Source organism: Notechis scutatus, chromosome 2, assembly GCF_049901735.1.
Source record: "Notechis scutatus isolate UNSWTSFEM ecotype Mainland chromosome 2, rNotScu1.2, whole genome shotgun sequence".
Classification (NCBI taxonomy): Eukaryota; Metazoa; Chordata; class Lepidosauria; order Squamata; family Elapidae; genus Notechis; species Notechis scutatus.
This window is the reverse complement of record NC_142010.1, coordinates 245,262,821-245,290,559: the sequence shown is the minus strand read 5'-3', so window position 1 is coordinate 245,290,559 and position 27,739 is coordinate 245,262,821. Positions and strand designations below refer to the sequence as shown.

Genomic DNA, 27,739 nt, shown 5'->3' with positions numbered 1-27,739 from the left:
ACAGCCTGAAGGCAATAGCCATGTTAAGTCTTTTGCAGCAAAACCCATAATTTTGCAGCACTTCAAAGATAATTTTATTTTTACATGGCTTATGTTACATGCATCTGGACCATGATCCAAGAAAACATATACACAGAACTAGGTCAATCTTTAAAGCACCACAGCACCCAGTGCAACCATGGATGACTTATCTGCTTAATTACGTAGATCTGTCTTTTGAAATGCCTGCTACTAATTCCTTGTTGACAGGTTCATAGGATACAAAGCATAACTTCATTGACACAGAAGATTCAAAGAGTTTTAACATTTATTTTTACAAGGCATTTGCCTCATTGGTTTGTGAGGTTTATCAAGGTTAAATTTGTGCTACAGTTCTCAGCCCATCCATTGCCTGCAATGGACTGGATACATTTCTGATATAAAAATGAACCCCACAGCTCTTAGGCTACCAGTTTAATCAGTTAATGTTAAGTCAAAGGATATACATATATAGAGATTGCCAAACCTTTTGTCACTTAAAAAAAGAAAAGCTTTATAACACCAAAACCATGCTTCTTGTGATGTTTGCACAATCTGCATTAGTTCTTCAAGTTTTATTAGACAATCTTTTGGAATTATTTTAAAGGAAAAGGAACCAAAACAGAAACTTTAATGTAAATGCATTATATTCTGCAAGCCAGGAAGCTTTTTATGTCTTAAGTTCTAGTTCATCCAAAAGGCAAATGGATTCTCTCAGTGAAGCCTATATTTGCAAAGGTTCAAACGCTTAGTGTGATGGAGATCTACAGAAATCATTTGATTAGACTTAAGGAGAACTCACAGGCCAAAAAGCAGCCTACAAACAATGCATTTCCCTTGACTAATGCTCTAGGTTTTTTGCTGTTTAAGATTGGCAATCAACATAGGAGCAATATCTAGCAAGCTAGATGCATATCTGGTGAGTTGTCTTTGAAAGAGGCATATCTGCTGTTAAGTGCTTGGAGACTACAGTTTTTGTGTATGCCTTCAGAGGTGACACAATGTTAAATAAGCTTGAAATATCAAACAACTTACACATGTGCAAAGCCACAGATATTCTTGCAGAACAACTTTTCAACTCATCCCTAAAACAGCACAAAATGATCATTGAATCTTGGATTGAACATCTGATTAGATCTTTATCACCTGAAACCAATGGTATAAACCCTATTCTTGAGTAACCTTTATAAAAGATTACAAGGGAGAGTTTCCAAGAAATTTATTTTCCAACCATTTTTGAATTAAATGCCCATTATTCGGACAGTACTTTCAACGAAGAAAATCTGCTCAGAACAGAAACATTATATCTGGGAGAAGGGAAGCAATGGTGTTTACGAAAGTGTAAACACACACATACAGCTGGAAGCCAAGTTATCAATAGTTACATGCCTGGATAGGGTAGAAAGAACAACTGAAAAAAAATATCCAATTATTAGCACCTTGAAGTTGAGCTTGAGTTGGACTGACCTCAAAAATGTGGGGAATTCTGAAAAGTGAAATCAGAGTCATATTTATGATTTAGGGCATTTTTATTGTTAAGGCACATAGGACCCTAACACTGAGATCAAATAGAGATATGAAAGGCTTTAAATCACAATAACTGATTGCAATAATGACTCTTATAACAAATCTGGCTTCTTCTCTGGAAACTAGTTTTAGAAAATGTTATATAGATCTTAGTCAAAAAAGGGAAGGAGGAGGAGGACAACTGAAGTTAAATAACCTATTCCTGAATCATGACTATTTTTTTTAATAAAAACTATGTTTTCACAAAGAGCCCTTGGTAATTTTAGTTCCAAGAAGCACAAGAACTTTAGTGTTATTAAACTACATACATCAACAAACCGCATCAGACAACAGAGCGTCAAGCTTAACATTTCTCATGCCCCCGTTAAGCAGTACTGTACAGCTGAATGTGGGTTATAACAGGTTAATCCCATGTATGCCCCCGTGTTCCCCATATCTAATCGGCTTCCACCTCACAGAGGCATCTTAATGCTCCCCATTGGAAAGGGTAACAGCAACTGCTTCAGTGTCCATTTTTGCAGGAATTCGTGGTACTTTCTTGGCAGGGCTGGGAATATGCTAGAAAGGGGGAAAGAAGCCATAGATTAGAACCCATCAAAAAACAAATCTGACAAAGCTATTTTAAATGTGTGTTTCAAAATGTAATGAGAAAATCTAATGACACTCAAGGGAACAGTAGCATAATAAATACTTGAGCTATATAGTACTAAATACTGTTCAGGCTGGGAGTTGAAGTCCATGCAGTTTCAAGTTGCCAAAGTTGAAAAATGTTAGTATAGACAATTCTCTATAATGCATAACCAAGCAGCAGTTTCTCTTCTCCTGACGGAAGTGCTTGGCAAGAGATACGTCAGGGCCCACCACATATTGGGGTGGCTATTTGTTTTCATCTGAATAATTGAACAATGAATGCCAAAAATCCCAAAGAAAACCATGCCACAGATTTAAAGGACATTGGTGACAATAAATTATAATTAGGTAAGAGTTGGATAAGTTTGAATAGCAGTAGCATGAAATAACTGAGCATGCTTTAAAATCTGGAGAATGAAAACGAATAATTTTGAGTATCATGTTCCAAATTTAACAAAAGCCCAATTTATAATTTTTGGACAATATATACAAGCCACAAAAACTAAATGTGGTACATAGGAGAAACTGTATATGTAAGAGAAGATTCTCTTTTACGTTAGGTCAAGAAAGTGAGAATAGACATGATTTAATAGGATTTAAGAATGATTTGCCAGAATAGCAAGTACAGATGTAATTTGCTACATGTGCTTGTTGCACAGCTATTTATTTTGCAAGAAAAAGAAATACCAAAGAGAAAGTTAACAGTCAACCAACATGCAAAATAGCAAGGAAATGTGGTTGAGAGAAACCAAGCAGATTCCTGTGCTTCGTCCAAAAGAATACTCTTCCTTTGAGTCACACCGATCGACTAGCACCAACACTGATAGTATTTAGGGCGCGCAGCTTTGCATTTAAACAGAATTTCTATTCGGCCAAGACTCTAACTTCAGCAAAGTCATTGTTGTGCAATTATGCAGTTTTAAACCGTAATTAAGGTTTGCAATTATGCAGTCTTAAACCCAGTCAATATATGCACTTGCCCTTAAATATGAGGGGGGGGACAGAGGTTATATGACTGCCCAGTTACCTCGCCGGCCAGGTTCAGATGAACTTCCACTCCTGCTTCCAGAGGTCTGTCACTCAGCATGGGACGACGGGCATATGTCCTTCTGTGCTTTTCATCTACTCGTACCAAGTACCATGTTCCCTCAAAAAGGTCGTCCACTGAACACTGGGGGATATAGTTTGCTGTAAAAAAATAGAGGAGGGTGGGGAGGCAGAATGTCTAAATAGGCATTTTATCCCAGGTATTAGCATATTGTAGTGATCAGCACCTTTTCAGATGACTCATTACTCTGAATAAAGTTAAGGGTCCCAAAATAAAAGTAAAAAGTGATTTAAAGTTTAACTATATTCTTTTCTTGAAATTCTATTTCTTAAAAAAATAAAAATACCTAAAACCTAAAGCAATCTTACACATGAACACAGAAACCCCAAAGTTATGAGACATTTTTGTTTCCTACAAATTTGCATATTTTTAGAGATAAGTTGGTAGTAACAAGCCTTGTTACAAGCGTTATGGTGCCTAGGAACGCAGTAGGGCTACATAGCATGTTAGTGCAACTAATATAATTTTTAAAAACCTATTGATCCTAATCTGTTAATAACTTTCCCAATGATTAGCAAATCTCCCTCAGTGGGAACTGTAATATATTTTATGCATCAACGTTTATTATCTGAGTACAAAATATGTTACTTATATAATTCAGGGGATGGAAGCAGGGCGTAAGGTGCAAATCCTTATTAATCACAAATGGGATGGTTTTATATCCTAAATATGGCCTAACCTATCCACATATCTCTAATTCATGGATGGAAAGTTTCCTAATAATTGGAAAAGATTCATTTCATTATTGTTTTTAGAAAAATAACCATTAATATTTTAGGTATCTGTAGTTTTAATGTACAGTACATCATCCTTAATGTCATCTTAGGAAAGATGGATTTGATAGAAAGCAACAAACTCACCAAATTTGGCAAATTTTCTGATACAGGTCCTATTCATTTCCATGGGCATACACCAACTATGACTAAATCAAGATCAGATATATCATAGATTCTCTATCACTCACCTAAGTGGTGAGTTTTTTCTCTCAGCATCATGTTTTCTGCAAATACTTCTGGTGAGATACATTTCCTTGAATCAAGCCTTGCTTTCAAATCAGTCAGGCTTGCTATTATTTTATCCAGAGAAGAGCCTGCAGTATAAAGGAGTAAGTTAAACTTTGTTGGAAAGAGTATTATAATACACAAACAGCTACAGACTTGGACATACAAGAATAAAGCTAGTAAAACAACCCTTTGATTTCCTATAGATACTCCAGAAGGGGATTCTTGTGGCCCTTTTTAATGGCATTAACTCAAAGACACTAGTAATGCAGAAACACATATCTTAAACTTTCTTAACATTCATGCTAGCATAAACAATTGTATCCCACATTATAACAGGACTTATCATCACAGCTACATTCTGATAAATTTTAAATCTATGCAATAGGGCTGGATAATGCTACAGATCTGTATCCAAAAAATACTTGAGCATCTGAGGGCAGAAATGCAAGATCTGTCAGCAACTCCTTAAAGCAACTGAATCAATATAGTTGTTTTAAAGTGCCACAAGTAATACTACATTCATACTCTGGTACAAGCCAAAGTATCTCTTTGGAATCTAACCTGAAACACTGCCCAGGCCTTCTGAACAATTTGCTTCAGAGGAAGTTATAGTAGACCAGAGAAGTAGCTTTTTTAGTTTTAATGATTTGTACAAAATATATTTTCATTATACATGGGAGTCTCTTCCCAATCTATTGCCCTCCAGAATTGTTAAATTCCTATAATATTAAGAATGATTTGAGGTGAAGATACCTGAATAACACAAAGTAGAGGGAAAGACTGTTGTAGAGAAGATTTGTAGTGGACTTAGGGACAAGAATATGATCTAATCACAACATATGGAGTTAATATAACCAGTAATAGCTGCTAAGGATTGGCATTTCCCTAACTTGAATTCACCTCTCTATGATCAGCAACTTTTGGCTTTCAAAAATTCCTCAGGAAGCAACAGCATACATACATATTCATATCTCAACAATCACATGTGCTATATACCCTTTTAAAAAATTTAAACTCAAGATTCTAAACATGTTGAATGGTATGCTTGCACAGAGTCAAAGAACTATAAACAACTACTAGTATTTACTCCCAATAGGAATTCAAAATTGGTCACATCTTAATGTGTGTGCCTGGGTACACACACACACACACAAAACTGATAGCTTTCCTCACCTGGGGTTGCATCTTGGCTAACCTTAATGGAGTAGAGAGTAGCAGCAAAACCAGAACCGTATGAGAAAACTCCAATCCTTTGTCCTGCCAGTTGCTGTGGAGAATACCTGCATGTCATAGGAGTCAAGTAGTTAGCAAAAAATTTAAAGAAGGCGAAGGAAAGCATCTCGTGGTTATTTATCTAGAAAATCTAATTGGCTTGTTCCAGCCAATATTTCCTATTAAATAAATGAAATTTAGGAAACTTAACATTGTCTCTTTTTTCTCATTTTCCTAATTCCTCTTGTCCCTTCTTATTGTCTTTTGTTCTATTTCATGTACAATATTACATACATTTATAAAAGAGCGTCACTGGATGTCAATGTAAAAGCAAATATTACATCTGGATAAAAAGAAAACAGGCAGCCTTGTTGTTTTAAAGGTACATGCATTTTTCTTCTTTCCTACTTCTCAAGTATTCACAATTGTTTTCTACCCACAAAATGCATCAGAAAACACTTTTTAAAGAAATGTATGGATTCTTGAAACAGTACATTAATGCTGTGTAAATTACCAAAATTTTCGATTTCAGAAATTCCTATACTGTTTCTAGAAAAAAAAATATTTGGGGAACTTACAATAAAAATACCATTAACATCTTGGGGATTTATCTTTGTTTCTTGACAAATGAAACCTGGGCTTTAGGAATACGCTATCTGAATCAGTAAAATAATTTCAATCCATCTCAAACACATTCCCATAGTACCATCATACATACTGGGCTAACAGAGAAGCAAGACAGCCATAAACAGATGGTGTATACATATTTCCGTTTTGATTGGAGACAAGCAAAGAAGCCTTTGTTTTTTGGCTGAAGATTTCAGAGCTAGCTTTCATAAAAGCTTTTTCCACATCTCTGTCAAAGTAGGTGTCTTCCAGTTTTAGATCTCTGAAAATAAGATAAATATGTAGAATAAATACACACAGAATCCTTTTTTCAACCTGCTGGGTAATTTGAGATTAGTGATGATTTGGAAGACATCTTATCTACAGGCAAAGGATTTACATATATTGGATTACGCTGATATATGAGGAAGAATCCTAAAGCTTCACAATCTAAATTCACTAAGATATAAATTCCACTGAATTCTTTAGAAAATATTTCTGAAAAAAACTATTTACTTTTATGCAACAATTCAGCTATCACCTTGACTTGTGCAAAGAAGCTTTCTCTCACATTTTTCTTCTCTACATTTTCTTTATATGCTCCTAGTGTGTCATTGCTGATCACTGGGCACTCAACAGCAGATCTCGGGCACTGTTAGGATGGCATATAAAGAAAGGACAATCCTTTCTGTTGGCATACCCCCTTCCCTTTCTTATATAGAATTTTATTAAGCATTTTATTTACAATATTAAAAACTAACACAAGCTGAATGTAAAGAAAAGAAAATGCAAAGAATAAAAAGTGGATGAAAAGAGAAAGAAGAAATATAATAAAAAGGAAACAGATAAGGAAGTAACTTCCAACCTTTAACAAAACAAGTGTAAACAAACGTAATCACTCTTTGCCTTCTATAAAGTTAAACAGGGATCCCTTCATCCCATATCCCATAAGCAAGACCATAAAACATCAACTTTTCAGCCCATGCTCTTCCTTTAGTAGGTAAACATTGTTGGGCACAACCCATTGTTTCAGCTATCTGCGAGTAGGCTTCGTACAATTTATCAATGAAGAATAAAATATTTGGATGACACATGACTGTAGGCCTCAATTATATATTGCCATTAAGTACCATGTTAAAAATATTTTCCAAATCTTGCTTTTGAGGTAACTCTTGTATTTGGATAGTTTACCTAAATGCTTCCAAGCCATTGTAAATGTCATTTTCTTTCGAGAGTGTTGGCTCATTAAGAAAGTCATTCAGCAGCAGGCGGGCTACAGATTTCTGAACAAGTTTGCAATATGGAGAATGGAAGATTATGAAGCCAAAATCATTCAAGGCGAAGTCCTTGTCAATTCCCTCTGAAAAAATTAAAAAGAAAAATAATAAAAACAATTACATTCTAGAAATGATACGTCTAAAATTGCAAACCCCATGTATGCCATTGAAAAACAGAGCTTATTTCCATGTAAGCAAACATGGTACTGGAATGTAAATATATTAGTTATTCTAAGATTAAGGCTCTTGAAAAAGAGTGTTTACAATTTACAAATCTTACACCTGTCATTTAATAAAATTTGACACCATCTCTCAAAAGATTCAGAGTAGCAACAAACACAAACCATCCTGGTTTGATTAAAGCCTCAATATACATAGGGCTAAGTATTTATTTATTGATGTGCTCTAGCTGTTCCTTACTCTTACATACCTCTACCTTCCTTACCTGTTCTTTCAATGTAGCACAATTCATTTATTTACAGTACCTGCGTCTCACATTCTTATTATTTCATGAGTGGAATAGTATCCCCACTTTTCAAATACCTATTTCCCCCCGTCCAGTATTTCCACACTTCCTAAAAATTATCAAGTAGGCTTTCTCTTAAAAACGTATAGGTCCTGTGCATCAATAAAACACACCTCTCAAGAACTATTATTACTTCAAACAAAGCTCTTCCTGAGCCAAAACTATATTAATAAAGTGCTACAATGTCCTTGCAGTAAACATTTAGTTTCAAGATCTTCTGTGTTCCTAAACCAGTAAAAGATTTGTGTGCCATTTTCAAGTGTGGATGGGAAATATTTTAAGTCTGTAGTACCTTTCAAAATGTTATAGAAAATAATAACACCCCAAAGAGAAAAAAGGGGAATCCGAGTCTACAATTACATTTTCTAGCAAGATGTACCTTTCTGCCACTGGGCACAAATTTTCTTGCGATAGACATTGTAGCAGCGATCCAGTGCATTGAGGTAGCATTGTATGGATAGCTTTCCATCTACCACAGGATATTCAGATACCATATCAGGTTTATAAAAGTCATATGCATGCTGCATATGGGTCCCACGCAATCCTATAGGGAAAAATTCACATATGAAAGCGTTATATATTCACAAGCTTTTTTTCCAATACAGAGATGCACTATGCAGAGCTACAGTTAATGGGAAGTGTTGAAGAAGTGAGACAGTACTTTCCATTTTTCATTTCTCTGAGAAAATGGAAACTGCAGTATTTAACATCCAAAAAGAGGATTTTTGTAGAATTATTGTATTCAGTTCTCTTGATCTTTGAGCCAATCCATTTGTATAGATGTTCATGTAAATAATCCAATTGCATTCCCAACGGAAAAAATGAATATGTTTAACTTAATCTTGGCTACCATACTTGGAAAATTGTTTATGACTATACTCTTTAACAGGTAGAAAAGAGGCAATTACTCCAGGTTTGTTAGCTTGATGTTTTAAAAGTGCAAAAGTCCAAAGTAAGCAAAGCAAGTAAACTGTCAATGGATATTGTTTACAGAATTCATTTGACGTGGTGACTAACTTAACCTTTGTTCTGGGGTTGCACAATACAATGAGCCATAAGCAAGAGCCTTTGTACTTAATCAGGGCACAAATATATTCCAGCAACCTCTGCCTTTCCTGCCTTGTTCTCATGTGTGATTGCCTTTATTTCATCCTTAACCTACCCGAGATTGTTTAAAGTTAGCCTTAGTTGTTCCAGTGTTGTTCCCCTTTAGTGAGAAACAAACTGTAGCTACAATCTGATACTCTTCAGCAACCATTAGTCAGCTGATCTCACCTTAGAGGTAGGATCAGCAAGCATCACTTAGCTACTTTAAGCTGCAACACAGATGTCAAACCCCTTCTCGTCCCCTGGACACTGTTTTCTAAAGCCACTCTGCAGTGAGGAAGACCAGACCTTTCAATCTTATCTTTCTCCCACCCACATTTAAGTTTCCCAGTTAAATCCTGTCTTGAACGCTTGGATCAGCCTGAATACAGGTAATCCTAGACTTAAAACCACAAGTGAGTCCAAAATTTCTGTTTCTAAGTGAGACAACTCTGAAGTGAATTTTTCCCCATTTTACAACCCTTTTGCCACAGTTGTTAATGAATCACAACAGATACTATGCTAGTAACAGTTAAGTGAATCTGGCTTCCCCATTGATTTTGCTTGTCAGAAGGTTGGAAAAAATATTTGACCCGGAGACACTGCAATCATCATAAATAGGAAACTGCTGCCAAGCATCTGAATTTTGATCATGTGACCATGGGGATGTTGCAATGGTCGTAAGCATGCCAAATGCTAATAAGTCTCTTGTTTCAGTGCTGTTGTAACTTAGAACAGTGACTAAACAGATGGTTGTAAGTCTAGGACTACCTATAATGGCTGAATGGCGATGCTAGTGGATAAGAGCTGTTTTTAAAGAGACATTTACTGATTTTCTGGAATAACCTGCTGATCAATTCTGATTTGGCAGAAGTGCTTTGAGCAGGTGCTTTCAGATTTTTATTGGAAATTTCAGAGTAGCCATAAGCTCATTCCGAAAGGTTAATAACAACTGGCTGATGGTCGAGTTTTCTTTGACACACCTGGGCAAAAAGATTTGTACTAAGTCTGGGCAGACGGCTAAACCAGCCAGTCTAACCATCTCAAAAAATCCCTATTCTTTCATTCCTGTAGAACCCCACTGAAAGAGCAGGCTGACACTTGTTGGGAGGGGAGAAAAATATATCTTGATGAATCTAGTAATCTCCATCTTAGCATGCCCTACGTAATACCATTTGCTGACCTGTATGTGGCAAGATAAGGATTACCAGTGGGTCAACAAAAGTTAGAATATGCTACCGTAAACGCTAGCATAGGATATGCTGGTTCAAGGACTTTAAGAACTTTATCTCAGCCATGTGAAAGAACCTCAAACAAATGCCCTGGACTTGCGCATCAGGTTAAGCTAGCCAAAAAACTCCGATCAAAGTTAAACCATGGAGTCCTTGGTACTCTGAGCTTGGTTTATTGCCCAACTAAGTGACCTCATTACTGGCATGACATTACCTAGTTGAGTAATGAAATGTCTACAAGCAAACCATTAAACTTGGAGAGCACCAAGGACTCACAATTAAACCCTGAGGTATACATATTTGCATACGTTGAAAGTTAAACTAACCAGATATGTGAGTGTAGAACTGTAACTGAGTTGGCTAAGTATGTCATGTGAACTTGGCCATTAATGTGAACACTAGCTCTATAAACAGTATTTCTTTTAGAATACGTGGTAACAGAGCACTAACCTCGTTCAAAAATGAGGGGTGCATTTGGACCCACAAGCATAGCAACAGCACCAGCTCCTCCAGTTGGTCTGGCATTCCCACTGGCATATACAGCTATGTCTCCAGCTACAACAAGTGCGTAACGCCCTGAAAAAATACAGATACAAGCTATGAATGGACTGCATCAACATTAGGAGAAATGTCAGTTGAGACAACCTAATGCAAAAAGAAACAACCCCATCCAGTTATTCAACCTGCAACTATTTTAATCAACTGCAACCATTCATGTCTACATTTAGCATTAAAATCCCATTACAAATTTTTGATTATATTGTGTTGACACATATCCTATTATATAAATTTGCATTTTGTATATGAGGACAAGTGTGAGCATTTCTAAGTGGTATTTGTGTCAATAACAAGGAAGTAGCATAGAAGAAGGTATGTCTAGGTTAGGTGCCATAGAACTTGTAGGATAAGCAGAAAATGTTCATAGGGTAATAGCTTAAGATGATGCTGGATTTTTTATGAAAGCCTGATAAATTATAAAAATATTATCTCACAGAATATTCTTATATTTCAACTTTAGCTGACCAATACCATTATAAGCCTGTTAGTTGCTACATTCAATGACATTTATCAAGAGTTTTGTCTTGAAAAAATTTCTAGTGCAGCAAGAACTGCTTATAAAACCTACTCAAATAAGTGTGATTTGACAATCAGAATTTATCCTATTTTACAGATAGAACAATGACTAGCATCATTGTTATGTGTTTTTCATGCCTCACATATCAAGATGCAAACCACTATCCTCACCCAGATAATTTCTGATATCTCCCCATATCAACATTGCACCATCCTACTTCGTATAGTGTTGTAATCAGCAACTATTTCAACTAGATACTTTATACTTATTAGAAGCTGAAAAGCATTCATCATTAGTTCCTCCCATAGATTCACGCTGATACTGTAATAATTAAAATCTTTTTAAAAGTCTTCTGCAATGTAAACAACAACAGAGGATTTGGCAATGCATTACCTCTCTGGATTTCTATAACATTTCTAACAAGTTGTGGCTAATTGAAATACATATCTAGAAAATCTTGATTTGAATAGGTATTAAGTACCAAGGTACTTTTATGGAGGGTTTTCAAAACTGTACCTTTGTTCACTCCTTTTTCAATTTATTCAAGGATTTGGGTTGCCCCAGATGATCAAACTTACCATCCCAGGAACTAGATTCCACCCAGTTAATGGCATTGAAGAGTGCAGCTGTGCCTCCATAACATGCATTTGTTGTGTCAATGCCCTCCACATCTGTGTTACCAGATTCTTCAAAGAGCTGCATCAGGACTGTCTTTACAGATTTGGATTTGTCAATGATCGTCTCCGTCCCAACTTCAAGTCTTCCAATGCAATCATAGGAAAGACTGCTCCGCTCCATCAGCTTCTGAACTGCAGTGAGGCAGAGTGAATTGATATCCTCTCTGTCAGAGCAGAAGCCCATCTTGGATTGTCCTAAGCCAATGGTGTATTTGCCTGCATCCACTCCATCAAATTTCTCTAACTCTACCTGGTCAACATACTGGGAAGGAAAATAGATCTCCAAAGCTACAATTCCCACATCTTTTGGCCAACAGGCTTCAGCATTCACAGGTAGGGATCCAGGCATATTGGTGTATCTAAAAAAAAAAAGGTCATGGTTTTATACCAATGTACAATACTGAAATTTAGTTTTTAAAAATATCAATAATCCAATATTTGACACAGTAATTGTCAAGAACAAATATTATCTGTTAGACAATTTTAAGCTATTCCAGAAACAGCTATGAGTAAACAGAAAGAATACTTCATATAGAAATGTACTCTTCTGCTTCAGTTGATGCTATGTATGTTAGCCACTTTCTAATTCTGGTCTATTACAGTGTTCTCAATCTTATCAATTTTAGGGCATGTGGATTTCAACTGTCAGAATTCTCCAGTCAGTCATGCATCCATACAATTGTGTGGAATTTCATTATTTTAATAATAATCTGATTTTTAAAAAAAACAAATACTCATTTTGCTTTATCTTTTAAAAGGATATACCATCAAATTTCTTGCACTGAAGAAGGATGTGTTCTCCCTATTTAGGGCTGTCAAACTCCCGGCCCGCAAGCTTGGATTTGTCAAGCACCGGCCATGCCTATGCCCAGTTTAGCGAAGGTGGAAAAAGTTGTGCTACACCACATGACGCCGCTGTGATGCAAGTTTGACACCCTTGCTATAGATGAACATCTAACTTGTTTTGCTTCACACCTATTAATAATGCCCAATATGAAAAAAAAAGCAGAAATATTCTGTCAGAATGGAAACTATAATTTTGCATTCTTCCCCTAAACAATAAAGAGCAAAAACAAAAACCACAGTAACAAAATGATGTTAATGCTGTTCCTGTTCATAAAGATACCATATACATACTGGAATTCAGAAATACACAATACAATATCCAGTATATATACTGTAAATACTATTGAACAGCATTTTAAAAAAAATCACTATATCTGCAGGAATATCATTTTTCTTTTAAAATTATGAAACAGAATGGGAAGAAACAAACATGCAGGAAAGAAATGCCAAGAATGTTAAAGAAATTCAGAAATATATAATACAGTAGGAGTGGGATGCTACCGGTTCTGCCCGGCTCTATAGAACCGGTAGCTCTGAAAAGCAGCAGACACAGAACCGGTTCTGTGTTTGCTGCTGTTTGGCCCACCTGCCTGCCCGGGCTCTTATCTGTCCTTTATTTCCTCCTTTTTCAACCTCAGCTGCTCTGCGCGGCATAGCTGAGATTGAAAAAGCAGGAAAAAAAGTAGCTTTTCAAATGCTGCGCACCTGCGCGCAGCACTTTTCAGCTGTCCAGGCAGCACAGCTTAAGGTTTTTATACGTGCATGCAAAACGTAGTCACCGAACCAGTGGTAACACCAGTTGAATCCCACCCCTGTAATACAGTATCCAGACATGGAAGCTATATGCCTGTTAACTCCTAGTTTCTATTTCTACTTACTGTAGTTGGAACGAAACTTTAAATAAATTTTTAAAAAATATGGTACAGAAGCCTCAATTCTGTTCCAATACTCATGCCCTACTGGCAGGTCTACTGAATGGCTCTTTGCTACTAACATTACATTACCTGAACACCACTCTTGATTGAAGAGTGGTGAATTTGAAGAATATTTCAAATTCACAATAGTAACCTATTTAGTTTTATTAATTTTTTAAATACTTTTCCTATATCAGCTTGATTTCTTTCTTCCTGCCACTCCCATTCCTTTTTGCACTGCTTTGCTTTCAAACCACAGAATCAGACAACCATTGGCCTTTGCCCTGCTTATTCTTAAAAAATAAATTTATATTCTGATTAACTAATTAATGAATGACAACAAACAACATTTTAATAGTTATGGCCCTTAGGAATAAGACGCAACATTGGCAGCTACCAAAGCAGAAATTAACATAGTATGGTTGTCAGTGTCAAAAGACAACTGTCTGAGTTATACATATACATATATCTATATATGTATTCATGGGTTTTTATATTAGGGATTTCCCCAGGGAAATATAGTATTGAATTTTTTTTCCTTTCAAGACATATTTACTATTTTTTATTTATTTTACTAGGCTTATCTGCCAATTGACTCAGTGTATTTATAATCCTACTACAGGAAAGAGTAGTTTATAATCCTACTATAGGCAAGCAGGATTAAAACAGCAATATAATCAGCAATAAACAATTCTATATAAAACATTCCTATGTCAAGGAATCACATTCTTATAGACTCATGTATTCTTACACAAACATACTTCACCATACACACACTTTCTGCACACCAACATTTTTACAGCATTTGTTTTTTTGCCTCAAGAGAAACTGGATCAGATTGACAGCTGACTTTTTTGACTCGCAGTATAAAGCAATTTTTAAAAATACAAAAATAAAACTGGAAAGTTATAAAAATAAAGCAACCAAGTATGTTACTTGAACACCTGTCTTCAGCAGAAAGACTGAAAAATACGTATGGTGCATTTTTCTACACATCTGAAGAAATTTACAAACAACAAACATTATACACATATAAAAAAGGCCGAATAGTGACAGACTGCGACCACCATGGACACAAGTCTAGAAATTAGCTCAACTTTAACAGCTTCTAAGGAAATACTGCATGCCTACTTGGTAGATATTGAGGAATGATGGGGCAGAGGTTGGCTGGGTAGCTGCAAACTGGGTAATAAGGCACATGTTTTGCAAGGAGAAAGTATCTTCAGATGGTTAAAATGAAGATTTTTTTTCACCATTAAAGTCTTAAATACTTTAACTACTATGCCTAACACTCATAAAAGACAATGCAAAAGGAAACACTGAATAAAATTACTGTTTACATTGCCAGGCATCTGTTACACACAGAGACACACAGTGTGTGTGTGTTTGTGTATGTATCTATGTCTATAATCTCTCTATCTACATACACACATACACATATCTATATATGTATATTTATATCTCTATTTTCTATAACTCTATACCTCTATACACACGCACAAAATGAAACTAGAAGTTAGGATTTGGAGTTCAACATCCAGTGACAGGTTTGTTTCTATTTTAGAAACAGAAACGGATTCTTCTCGATTAACTGCTTTGAAAGCAGCCCACACATTCCGGGAAGGGGCTTGCCCGCTTCTTCCAAAGGGTCCCAGGCGGACCAGACGTGCCGGGCTTCGGCTCCTATAATCCCAAACTCCAAGGTAGAGACCCATGGGAGCTGGAGTCCGGAGGTGGCGAGGGGAGACCGGCGGCTTACGGGTGCGCCTAAAGCAACGCTCGCGATTCCCCCGAAGACAGTCGGGCAAGGCGAGGGAGGGAGAGAAGGCGCTTCTCCGCCACTATCCACCCGATGCCCTTGGCCGCAGCCGCCTCCTTGAAGGCGCTCAGGGGATCCGGAGGGGAGAAAGGAGATGCCAGTCCTGCTTCCCTTCGTCCCGTCCAGAACAGAAAAGCCGCCAAGGCAGGACTGTGAACCTTCCGCCTCTCCCTCGGCTCCCTCACAGCCTCCCGGGGAAGCCCTCGAATCCCGCCCGCGAAGGCCTCCCCCCGCCCGGCCACTCACCCGCAGGGGAATCCCGTCGCCGGCTCCGGCAGACACCGCGAGCCCCTGACCGCGCATGCGTACATGTCATGCCTTTTCCTCCCGTCAAGACCGGCCCTGTCCTCTTAAAAGCTAGCGAGCGCGAGCGCACCTCCTTTCCCCGCCACCACCCTCCGCTCCCCCTCCTCCGAGCCACGCCCCGCTTCATTCTGACGCGTCCCTCCCCCACAGCTTCTGTGCGACACGCCACGTCCCCTTCCCCCCCTCCCCACAGAAATCGGGAGACCTCGGACGCTGCCCACGGGCAGACGCCGTTTCACGGCTCGCGCGGTTGCCCCTCCCTTTCGCCCCAAGGGCAGCTCCTCCCGCAGCGCGCACGCGCCTTTTTCGGGATGCCATGAAGCCAAGCAGGAAGCGAGCGAAGGCTTAGCTGGGAGCTACGGATTGTCTTCGCTTGAAAAGAGGGACGAACGAACTCGAAGACTCCCGATAAGTCAGGGCGGGTTTCGGATTTCTCCATCTTCCGCGGTTTTGTCTTGGATAATTAGCGACAGAGCGTCCCTATCATTATTAAGATATGTTGATAATTGGTTTTTTTTTTAGGCGTGCATACTTGCGTTTTATATTAGGTTAGCGAAGAGGTTTCCAAACTTAGCAACTTTAAGATTTGTGGACTTCAACTCCCAGAATTCCTCAGCCAGCTTTTCTGGCTGAGGAATTCTGGGAGTTGAAGTCCACAAGTCTTAAAGTTGCCAAGTTTGGGGAGTCCTGGTGCGCTCCAGATATGCCAATATAAGCTCCATTACTGCCCGATAGGAGTTGTAATCCAACTCTAGGATGTCCCCAATATACATCTACAAATATATAATTGGTGAAGGGTAGTTTCATTACTTAGTGCTGGATTATTTTTTAAACTTTTTATTTATTTTATCCTGCCATTATTTTTATAAATAAGGCGGCGAGCATACCTAATATTCTTTCATTCTTCTGTTTTCCCCATAACGACTCTTAAGAGGTGAGCTGAGAGTGACTGTCCCAAAATCACCCAGCTGGCTTTCATGTCTATAGAACTCATGATCTCCTGGCTCTTAGGCCAGCATCTTAACCACTAGGGCAAACTGGCTACTTTACAAACGGCAATTGCCCCATTCCGAGCCCTCCAGTGTGTATAGGACTTGTGATTTTATCTCTGAGCTTTCTGAAAGTAGGTCTATCTTTATTAACTCGCTGCATGTTTCTTTGATCCACAAAAGGACTCCCACTCTTTTTTAAAAAAATTAAGCCACTGGGATGTTTACAAAATCGAGTGCAAGCTTCTAGCTCTCCTAGACCAGCAGATGATTAATTAAAGTTGCGATTGAATGCATACCTCAATAGCCATGTTAAAAAAATGATTGGACTTCATTAAAATGGTTGCAAAAGAGACTAGAATTTGTATACTCGTTTGTTCACCTTTACTCAACCTTTGGTAGTGCTAAATGTGCTGATATTGCAGTAACAGAGGGCTGTGTGCAAACAATGCTTATTACTCAATTTCAGAGTTTTGCATCATTTGAGAAATCAAAACAAATATTCATATAGTTGTACTGTATGCTGTTTCCTGGAAATCATTAAATGGGGGGCATATTCTGATTACAAGCAATTTGAGGCATGTACTAAATGTTCTAGGCATGCTTTGTATTTTGAATTTCTAATACAAACAGAGTCTACTGGACAGGGTCACCCTGAGATCAGATTAAGACAGGAAGACAACAGACCACAAAGCATGTGTCAGAAAAACAATATTTTGTCCTCAGTTTGAAAAAGTGCTCTCCCAAAGCCCCTCGTCCCTAATATTTAGGTCTTAAGGTCTGGTTGAGTGTAGTATTGTAGTACTGTACAGTGTTTGGCAAGTTGAAGCTGGTTGGCTGGGGAATTTTTGGTGTTGAAGTCCACACGTCTTAAAGTTGCCAAGTTTGAGAAATACTGGTGTAAGTAGAACTTCTTAGTTTATAAAGAAAGAAAGGAAGTCTAATAAAATAGGGTTCTGAATGTGTCATATGTGGGTGATATCTCAAAACCTGTTTCCTATAGTTCCATCCACAGCCAGCAGACATGCTAAGTGGACAAGATGCTGTTGAAGCCAATGTATTTGCCAGCTGGGGCAAATATGCATTCTCAATAATTTGTACCAGAAACAGATCAGAACTTTAAAAATTCTAATAGTTTAAAATGGTATGGCTGTGCAACAATCCAGATTCAAAAGTGAAAAAGTAACTAAATGTTCTTGACCAATGACCATTCATTTAACAATCATTTGAAATTAGGACAGTTCTAAAAGGAATAATTTAAAACTGGTCCTCACACTTAAGACTGTTGCAGTGGTCACGTGATCAAAATTTGGGCTCTTGGCAACCAGCATGTATCTACTATGGTTGCAGCATCCTGGGGTCATGTGATTGCCATTTACAAGATTCCCAGGCAGCTATCAATAAACTCAATAGGGGAAACTGGAATTAAGTTAACAGCCATGGCAAAAAATGTCATAAAACTGGGTGTGACTCACTTAACCATATAGTTTGTCAACAGACATTCTGGTCCTAATTGTGATTGTAAATTGAGCAGTAGCTGTAGGGGTGGGCTTACAAGGTCCTCTGGGCACCTGCTTTTTATCAGGGCTCTGATCTGCTTGCCTTCCCACTGGCTTTTAAATTTTGAGAGTAGAGTCAAAATCTCTTTTGCCTGAAAAATAGAGCATAATACTGAGGGACAGTTCCCTGGAATACAAAGAGGGTTTAAAACCCTAGCTTCTAGCTAGAAGAAATAGAATTAACCTTTTCCCAGTGGCTTAATCTCCAATGATTGAGAACCAGCCTTTAGCACAATTTATATTCCAAGGAGAACTAGAGAGTTGCATACAGAAGGCCTATGACACACTGTACAGTACTTCCCTGCTTTCACTTATTATTTATAAATACTGCTAATGATTTGTGAATCTCACTATCTTTTACTATCCTAGGAATTTGAGGCCAAAGGTTAACAAATGTTAAGATTCATTTTTAAATGTCTATCAGGGAGGAAAGCTCCTTATTCATTCACCACATGACTGAGCTAGTGTACAACTTCAATCATTTCTTGGGGTGAAATTGGGAAGCAAATAATTCTTAAAAGTTTGCTAACATTTTCCTTCTCTGGCCTGCTAACTAGTCTGTTTCTGTAAAACTGCTTCTATAAGGCAGAAATAATCTTGCAGAAATACTTTGTATTTTTCCTCCAGATTCAGTTGATATAGCATTAACTCTTCCCTGTAAAAAAGTTATTCGAAGTGGAAGAAACAAAATATTAGTGAAGTAAGTGTCTAGTATAAATTGTCTTTTGCAGAGATTATCTTTGATTCCTTAATGGAATTGTGCATGCTGTTTTATCTCCAATGACTTTCTGTTGTAGCCTCAATAAAGCAAACATCACAGTAATTTAAATTTGCATTTGTGTTTTTCTTCTGAGAGAACGTGAACTTCATAATAATTAAGTATGTAGAGTCTTCCACACAATTTACTTTGGGCCAGCGTGATATCACATATGGTATAACTCTGTACAAAGAACAGATATTTCTAAATGCTAGAGAAATTACACTCGGATAACTTTAATCTGGATTTCTTCTACTACACTTATTATGCAGATAACATTATATTGGAAATCTATATTCACATGCTATAAATTATAAATTTGTAAATAAATTATTTCTTTTGCAGCTGGCAAATAAAACTATTGTTTTGGAAGTATTCTATACATTAATGTCTTTTATTTGTTTCTTGTATATTAAAGAACATTAAAATATAATAAAAATCCATTAATTGCACAATAGTGGTACCAATTATCTTTCAATTAATCACATCTGTTGTGTCTCTTGGGAAAGACTACAATTTATATTTTGCATAATTCTGTCATAAAACTAAAGTCTACACGTTACTGACATTTAGATTGACAAGGGATAAAATAGCATTGTCAACATATAAAAGGAAATGTGCGTGAATTAATATAGAAATAACCAATGAGAAATTATAAGTTCATGCTTGACTCTTGTTGGACAGGTAGACAGTTTTATGTAGCATAATAGGTCATAATTTATTGTCTACTATAGTCAGTCTCCAACCTTTTTGACACCAGGGACCAGCTTTGTGGAAGACAATTTTTCCATGGACAGGTGGGGGTGATGGGGGGGGAATGGTTTTGGTTTTGCTTGCTTGCCTGCTGCTCACCTCCAGTTGTGCGACCCAGTTCCTAACAGGCCATGGCCTGCTACCGGTCTGTGGCCTGGGGGTTAAGGACCCCTGCTATAGACAATTCTAATTTAGCCCCTAGTCTCATCAATAGCTAACCAAATGATACCTTCAAATCAGCAAAGACACATCTAGGTAGTTTTCTAGGGCAGTGTATTTCTCTGACATGACAGGGAAGGGAAAAAAATCCTGGAAAAAAATATTGCAAAGCACTTCTGTACTATTGCAAAACCCCTAAAAGAATGTGTTCATAAAATACTTGAGAGTGGAATTTGACTTTACAAGATAATTGTACTGCTCCCCTATGCAACCTGAATTTAATCTCCTAGCGACTTAGAACTCCATCAGGGATATCCAACCTTGGCAAGTTTAAAACCTGTGGACTTTAATTCCAAGAATTCCCCAGCCATGCTGGCTGGAGAATTCTAGGAGTTGAAGTCTATAAGTCTTAATCTTGCTATGGCTAGATACCATTGAACTCCATATAAAAATAAAAGATATGCATGAAGCAATTCTACACAGTCTGAATTGACTAAACAAGCTAAGTGATTCCAAAACTGTGAGCCACAATGCCCTGCCATGGTATAGGATATTTTACTACCTCATAAATAGAACTGTCCTAATTGTCCCTGGGGCACCAAGCATACAGTCTGGGAGATGCTAAGAACCCTGTGAACTGAGAATATTCGGGAACTTCTGAACTTAAGTCAAAACCATACAAACCAAATTGTGGCTTAGCATGCTGTATTAATTTGTCATTGCTTTATTTGTTTATTGAACTTACATGCTGCTGAATTGTATTAGCGTCAGAGCAGCTTAGGACAACAGCATAAAGTAATATCAGCCAATCAAAATAAACAGCAGTAAATGAAACACAATACTTTTGGTGTTTATTCACTGAAGAGGAAAACCTAGCTTCTGGAGGAAGGCTGTTCAAAAATGTTGGAGCCATGAGGGGAAAATACTATTTTCTAACTCCTGCTCCCCTCACCAAAACAGGGTAGTTCTCATGATTAGTCACTGTAGCTGATAAAGTCACAAGGCAGCAAACCATAACTCACCACAACTTGTAAAAAATGTCAGACATAGAGTGGAACGGAGTGTCTTGGAATAGCAGAAAGGCAGTCTTTTCTTTCCAGTTCAAATGAAGCATAGCCCCATCTTTAAGTCTGCATTTGAATGAGAAACTTCCAATCTGCTTTTGGAGCCCATTTTGCTTGTTAAAAGTATGAATCTTCTGCTTTAAAATTACTTCTTCACTATTTTGCACATCCATTATCCCAGCAGTGATAATTATAATAGTCTTATTTGAATAAGAAACATTTATGAAATGTATAGGCCTTTTGACTCCCTACAACTTTTGGCGGTGTACAAATTGTTAAAAATGTTAAAACAAGAAAACAGCACAAAATAAACAAAAAGAACAAAGATGGCAGAGATAACAGTGCCCTGGGACAAAAAGAAGAGCAATGGGCTTCTGTCATGCTCACCAAAGGCCTGGGTGAAGAGATAGGTCCATTTTGTGCATGTACTAGGCATAGGGGAAAGCCCACACAAATTTGATCTTGTCCCCTTATAGTCATGCTCTGGATTTTTTGTTTGTTTGTTTTTGCAGGCCCCACAAATGCAGCAATGCAGTAGGTATTGGGTCAGCTGCCAATAAAATAATTAGTTAAAACTGTAGAAGGTTGTGGTTATGAAACCAAATCTAATTTTGTGCATGTCTGAAAGTACAAATTAGGTATTCAGTTTGGAACTGATATGCACAACATAGTTGACTGTCTATTCATATGGTAAGCACAGGAAGTAAACTGTAAAGAAGCAGATTTGGGGATCTCCAGGTATATATATATTTCTTTCATTCATTCATGCTTGACAATAATTATAGCACTCTCCTTCTGAATTACCAGTAATCCATACTTAATACTATTAATAAGAATTAACCCTCCAGTATTTTAACTATTTTTATCACTATAGAAAACCACAAGGTGTCACTGTTTCAAGTCTGCCAATAGGACCTAATTTTTAACATTTCTCTCTAAGATATACTGGATAATTAAATCCTATGTAGCATCTCCTTTCTTTTTCAGAAAAAGGAAAGTAGAATTCAACTTCTGCTTTTTGACCTTGCTCGTTTAACCATGGTTTGTGAAAGTTAAGTTCAAATTTTTATAAAACATGACATACCTCAACTAAAGAAGTTGTATAATAGAATGAGGCATGAATCAAGTCAGTCAAATTAAGATTAAATTTTGAGGGGGGAAAAGCTTTTTCTCCAAACTGTCAGGTATGCAAGTACGTATGACATTTGGCTACATTCATTATGTAAGAAACTCAAGATGACATTCACAAAAATACAGTTTTGTGGGGGCCTGATACAATACTCTATGGCAGAGGTGGGCAACTATGGCCCCTTTATGACTTGTCGACTTCAACTCCCAAAATTCCTGAGCTAGCATGGGTTGCTCAGGAATTCTGGGAGTTGAAGTCCATAATTCATAAAGGGCCATAGTTGCCCACCCTATATGGGGTAGCAAAGTCTTGTATCACAATTTATTAATCATTTAGGAGCCCACAAAATTCTATTTTTTCTTCTTTTCACACATTCTTACAATTATCCCCTCTGGAAAAGTTCCTAAATAATTGACAAACTAATGTTTCTCTTTCAAACCAAAACAATTTTAAAAATACTAAACGATGAATGCAAATTTTCTCCCTCCCATCAGCCTTTTATAATGAACATATTTACAATTTTGGCCAAAAAGCCTGCACACTTTTTTATCACCTTGAGTCAAATTATTGCCTTGTTGTAGATTGTGGAGCTTTTCCTATATTTAAAATTATTCCCTTTGTGCTTTTCTAAAAATAAAATGCATATTATAGGGAACAATTAGAGCAGTGGAAGGGAATAGAAAATTTGCTAAATGAAAACATCATAGAACCTTTACATTGTTGCTTATTTAACTATTTGACTAACAAGGAAGGATTAGTGAACTATAAAAAATAAAGCACACATTGAAGATACTTTTTTCTAAGTCTGTTTTCAATTGGAAGGACTTAAATATATGCAGACATCTCAAAGTGACATCAACACTATTTATTTTAGAAGAACTTAGGTGTAACTAGAAAGACCCGTTAATTTTTAATTGAGTCTGAACAACTTGTGTTAATCTGCTTGGTTAAATTTAAAATTTTCCAAAACATTAGCCAGAAAGGAACAGACCTTAAAATTCAACTACCCTAAAAATTTAACAATGTATAGTGAGATCTTGGGACATTTTTGGACACAGAATTATTGTTACTAAGCTCTGCCAAAGTCAAGGAAATAAATTGCAATAGTGCAACTTGTAGCAGATTTATTTACAAGTAAATCCCAACAGATAATACAGTTCTGAATTTCTTAGAAAGTACCAGATGTACAGTTAATTTGCCTCATTGATCTCAGTACTGCTGGTTCACATACTTCTTTTTTTTGCTAGTGTAATCCTTACAAAGAGATGAACAAAGTTATGCCCGAAATATCAGATCTGTAGATGGGGACGGATATCCTTAGAACTAGCAGGGATTTCTACTAAAATAATCATAATAAAAGTTTCTGGCTTTCAATTTTATCCTATGGGGATTAAGTCCTGATTTTGGTACATTTCATTAAGCAATGAGGAAGTGTGGTTAATCTAATGGCTAATTACCATTCCAATCCCCGACATAATGTTCTGTTCAGCTTCTTTGAAATTTAGGAAAATTGTACATTCACTTTGGAACCATAACATTCTTGGCCATCTAGCACCCCTTCCTGCTACTTTATATAAAAGAAACCACAGATGCCTAGTAGCCTTCTGAAACACTTAATCCATCTGAGAAAAATATATTGAATTGTTTCCCCATCACACGCTGTGAAGAAAAACAAATTTACTGATAGAAGGCAACCTCAGACTGTTTCTTTAAAGCTGCCAAGAAAAATTACAAGTTGTATTAGGGTGAAAGGCTAAATTCCCTAAGTAGAACTGGAGGGACTATTTCAGTCAGAGGCATCCTAAAGCTTGGTAGTTTGACTATTATATATTGGGTGAAAAATACGGAACATTCACTAGTTTCACAGATATACTGGGGAGCTAATCTTCATCCTCCTCATTTAACCATCTGTCCATAATTTTACCCTTCAACTAAGACAGCTGTTCCAAATGACAATCCAATTATACAGGTTTGTGCTGGGTTCACATAATGTATTAAGAACCATACAAGTATACAAAGTTTAATGTATTATATGAACCCAATCAGTGAAAGTTGGGTCACCAAACTAAAAATACTCTGGATATAATTATTGTAAAAATGAGTCAAGCAAGGATATATCATACCTAAATTTCATCATACTATGAATCCAGATGGATTGTTTCAAATTAACAGTTTTAATTATTATTTAAACTGCCAATTCTTAATGCTTTGGCTGTTTTAGACAACCTCTGATCTGACTCCAGTATTATATTGAAACTGGCCAAATATCCTTATATTTGTTTCAATCTAGTACAATTTGTAAGAATTATTTTTTGTTAATATTTTGTAATTTTTAAAATGTTAATTGTTGTGTCTTGAACAACTTTAATGCATTCAACTAAAACACCTCTTTCCCCCCCCCCCTTTAACATTGTCAAAAGCTGGGGGGTGGGGGAGGGAACCATGGATTTTGAATTTGAGGGAGTGCAATTCCTTTACTGGCTGGGGAATTCTGGCAGCTGGTCTACACCTCTTAAAAAATGCCAAGGTTGAAAACTGTCCTAATCATTATCTTATTCATTGGTTACTTGAGAGAATTTCATGAGAAGAAAGGGGGAAGCACAATTTATTTAATTGCCCAAACAGGCAAGTGCCTAATATTTTCAAGGAGCAACCGCTTCTGGATTTTATTTTGGGCAGGGCACCCAGAGGGAAGGCAGACTAGTCAGTGACAAAAGAATGCCCACTCCTGTGACCTACTTGCCTTTCCTCAGTCTCAGTAGGAAAGAATAGACCTAATGCAACTGTCATAAAAAAGCAGTTCCAATTGCTGCCTCTGCCCACTCAAAACAAGCCAATTTTCTTGTTGCTATGCTGCCTGAAAAAAGAAATCAAGCAAGAGATGCAGGAAGCTCTCTCAAGACAACCCACGCCCCTGAATGGGGTGAATGACTGAGCTTTGCAGTAAAACCAGGGTGCAAGGCAAGTGGTTGAGCAAATAATATCACACTTTGGGAACATGTTCTGCTCCACCATCTCCAGCCAAATACCTTTTATTAAAAGCAGAATTAAAACCTCAGTTATGCACTATTAGATTATGGCTGACTCTTCACACCCACCACTTGCTATTCCCTCTGACAGTGATCTTTTGGTTCTTCAGCAGATTCCCAATCATAGTGACAGGATTCCCAGGAGGAAGCAGGGAAGGTGAGCATGCCCCAGAGACCTACTGCAAAAAAAAAACCAACCCCACCTCCCCTTCATCTCAAACTAGCCTGGTGAATAGCAAATCCCCTTCCTGTATCTGGGATTCATCCTGTCTGGGATCTCTGATGATCTTTTAAAATAAATCCACCTACTCACACATTTTTACACTGTCCTTCAAGAAAACCAAAGAAAGCAAAAACAAACAAAAAACCCCACCTAATCTTAACCAAGCAAACAAATCAAAGGTTTAGAAGAGGATCCCATCTAATTCTATAACTCCATAAATGATCTCGGAAGAACCCTCTCTCCAAGGGCAATCCCCTACCTACCTATCCAACTCTTTCTTTTCTTTTCTTGCTTTTCATTCTGTGCATTCAAGGTTTTCTGAAAGTGAATTCCACTGGGGAATTTACAGAGTGGTGGAGCAGACTACTTTGCTTTGTTGGACCATACGACTAGCACACTTAATAACAACAACCACAATAATACAAATATTAATAACGCCTCCTCTCCCTCCAGATCCAACCCACCTGTGTGCAGCAATAGCTCGCCTTCAACCTCAATCGCCGAATCGGTAGCTCTGGAAGGCAACGGTTCTGAAGATGCGCCTTTAAACCAGCCCCGCCGCCTCGGCTGCTGCTCGAAACCGGTGAATGGCAGCTCCCTTTGCCCTGTCAGAAGCCGGTGCTTCGAAGCCTCGCCCTCTTATCTTTTGCCGCCAATGAGCGAAGCGAAATGAAAAAAAAAAGGGCGGGGGTGGTGTGAGAAAGTGACGCCGCGTGGCCAGAGAATGTGTGGCCAATGGGCGCTTCTCTGAGGCCCAGGCCGGTAAAGGAGTGCGCGACGTCAGAACCCAGCGCCCAATAGGAGTCCACTGCTGACTGCAGGGTGAGGGTTGTGAGGCTGTAGGTCCTCTGGTGAGAAAGAGGAGACGGTTGCTTAGCAACGGGAGGAAGGCGCTCTTCTTATCTGAGCCCAAGAAGCACCGTGTTGCTTCTCCAAGGAGATTGAAGCTTTCATTGGGAGGGGGAATCAGTATGAGCATAAGTAAAAGTTCTGGTGATTGTTGTTTTAAAAAGTTAGCTTCCTTTAGTTGGACATTAGTAGCAGCTGTTAAACCTGACAGAAAGATGGAGCAAACATACTGATTGGAAATTATGCTGTTGGTATTAATGACTAAATAATGTCACATTGGGGAAATTTCTTTTAAAAATAACTCATTGGATTCAAAAGATTCTCGATTCACTTCCTCACACCTTCAGTTTAAAAGACAATTGGTGCTGTATGGAATGAGGCTATTGTGACCATGTGGAAACTCTTAGTGCATCTTAATTACTTCCAATAAAAAGGCTATTGACTTGCAGTCCTCTTTGTTAGACTTATCCACAGCAGGTTTGTCTGCTTTTGGAAGCAGTTTGTTGACAAGAATATATGCTTGAATATGTTTTGATGTTTTGAAAATATTAAATGTCCAGCTTCTTAGCTTTGTGGAAAGTAATAATTTGCATTATTCAATTATTTTAATTTATTTTATTCTTTTATTATTTCATTTATATCCTGTTTTTAAGCTTACATAAATATTTGAAATGATACATGTTTTAGGCAGGCACACAAATAATTACTTCTAAATATAAATTTAGTAGTTAGTTTACTTTATTGATTAGCCAAGTGCAGAGTTCCAAACACAAATTATTATTAAAATCCAATAAAAACAATTTAAAATGAAATTGGAATAAAATACAATTTAAAATGAAATTGGAATAAAATACAATAATTTAATATATGGATAAATAAAATATAAAATTATATTTCAATGTCACCCCTAAAATCTAACTCCAAATGGTCCCACATATGAAAGGATAAGAAAATAAAGGCAATAATATGTAGACCTCCAGTAAAATTCTGCAAATGAGACAGGTCAAAAGCATAATAAAAGCTTTATAAGAGACATTGCAAAGTGTTAAGAACTTAGTTGCACATAAAGCACATTAAATATTTCATTAAAGCATCCTCAGCTACTCACCATAACAGAAGCTCCCCCCCCTTTTTTTAGATGAGATTGAGATACAGTACCATAAAGTTCAGCTGGCATATACAGTACATGCTATAGACTTCAAAGATTTTAAGAGTCTGAGATATAGCAGTCAAGGGGTTGGATTAGAACTAGGAGACCCAGATTCAAGTCTCTGATTAGCCATAGAAACTCCCTGGATAACTTTGGGCTAGTTTCTTTTTTTAAAGATCAATTTACATCAGATTTATTGGGTGTATACAATGAAG

General features: G+C 37.3%; 1 protein-coding gene across 5 annotated transcripts; it reads right to left on the bottom strand.

The window, feature by feature from the left end:
* Window positions 1-289: 289 nt before the first annotated feature.
* HMGCS1 (3-hydroxy-3-methylglutaryl-CoA synthase 1) lies at window positions 290-26,041 on the bottom strand. Of its 5 annotated transcripts, none has more exons than XM_087958475.1 (11): window positions 15,223-15,884; window positions 12,744-15,157; window positions 11,880-12,337; window positions 10,677-10,802; window positions 8,288-8,452; window positions 7,297-7,465; window positions 6,218-6,388; window positions 5,461-5,567; window positions 4,248-4,373; window positions 3,203-3,363; window positions 290-2,103 (listed from the first exon to the last, which is right to left on the bottom strand). In XM_087958475.1, the coding sequence occupies exons 3-11, from the start codon at window positions 12,325-12,327 to the stop codon at window positions 2,011-2,013; spliced, it is 1,566 nt and encodes a 521-aa protein (XP_087814601.1). In that variant the 5' UTR covers window positions 12,328-12,337; window positions 12,744-15,157; window positions 15,223-15,884; the 3' UTR covers window positions 290-2,010. The 5 variants fall into 5 exon arrangements, with proteins under 5 accessions (XP_087814601.1, XP_087814602.1, XP_026522248.1 ...); XM_087958476.1 differs by having other exon boundaries at window positions 12,744-12,953; window positions 15,350-15,884; XM_026666463.2 differs by lacking the exons at window positions 12,744-15,157; window positions 15,223-15,884 and adding an exon at window positions 25,990-26,041.
* Window positions 26,042-27,739: the final 1,698 nt, after the last annotated feature.

Coding starts and splice junctions, on each gene's coding strand:
- HMGCS1 (XM_026666462.2), bottom strand. CDS start 15,868: ATGTACGCATGCGCGGTCAGGGGCTCGCGGTGTCTGCCGGAGCCGGCG. Junction 12,338..15,803: donor GCGACGGGATTCCCCTGCGG/GTGAGTGGCCGG, acceptor TTTTTTTTTTAG/ATACACCAATATGCCTGGAT. Junction 4,374..5,460: donor TAGCCAAGATGCAACCCCAG/GTGAGGAAAGCT, acceptor TTTATACTGCAG/GCTCTTCTCTGGATAAAATA.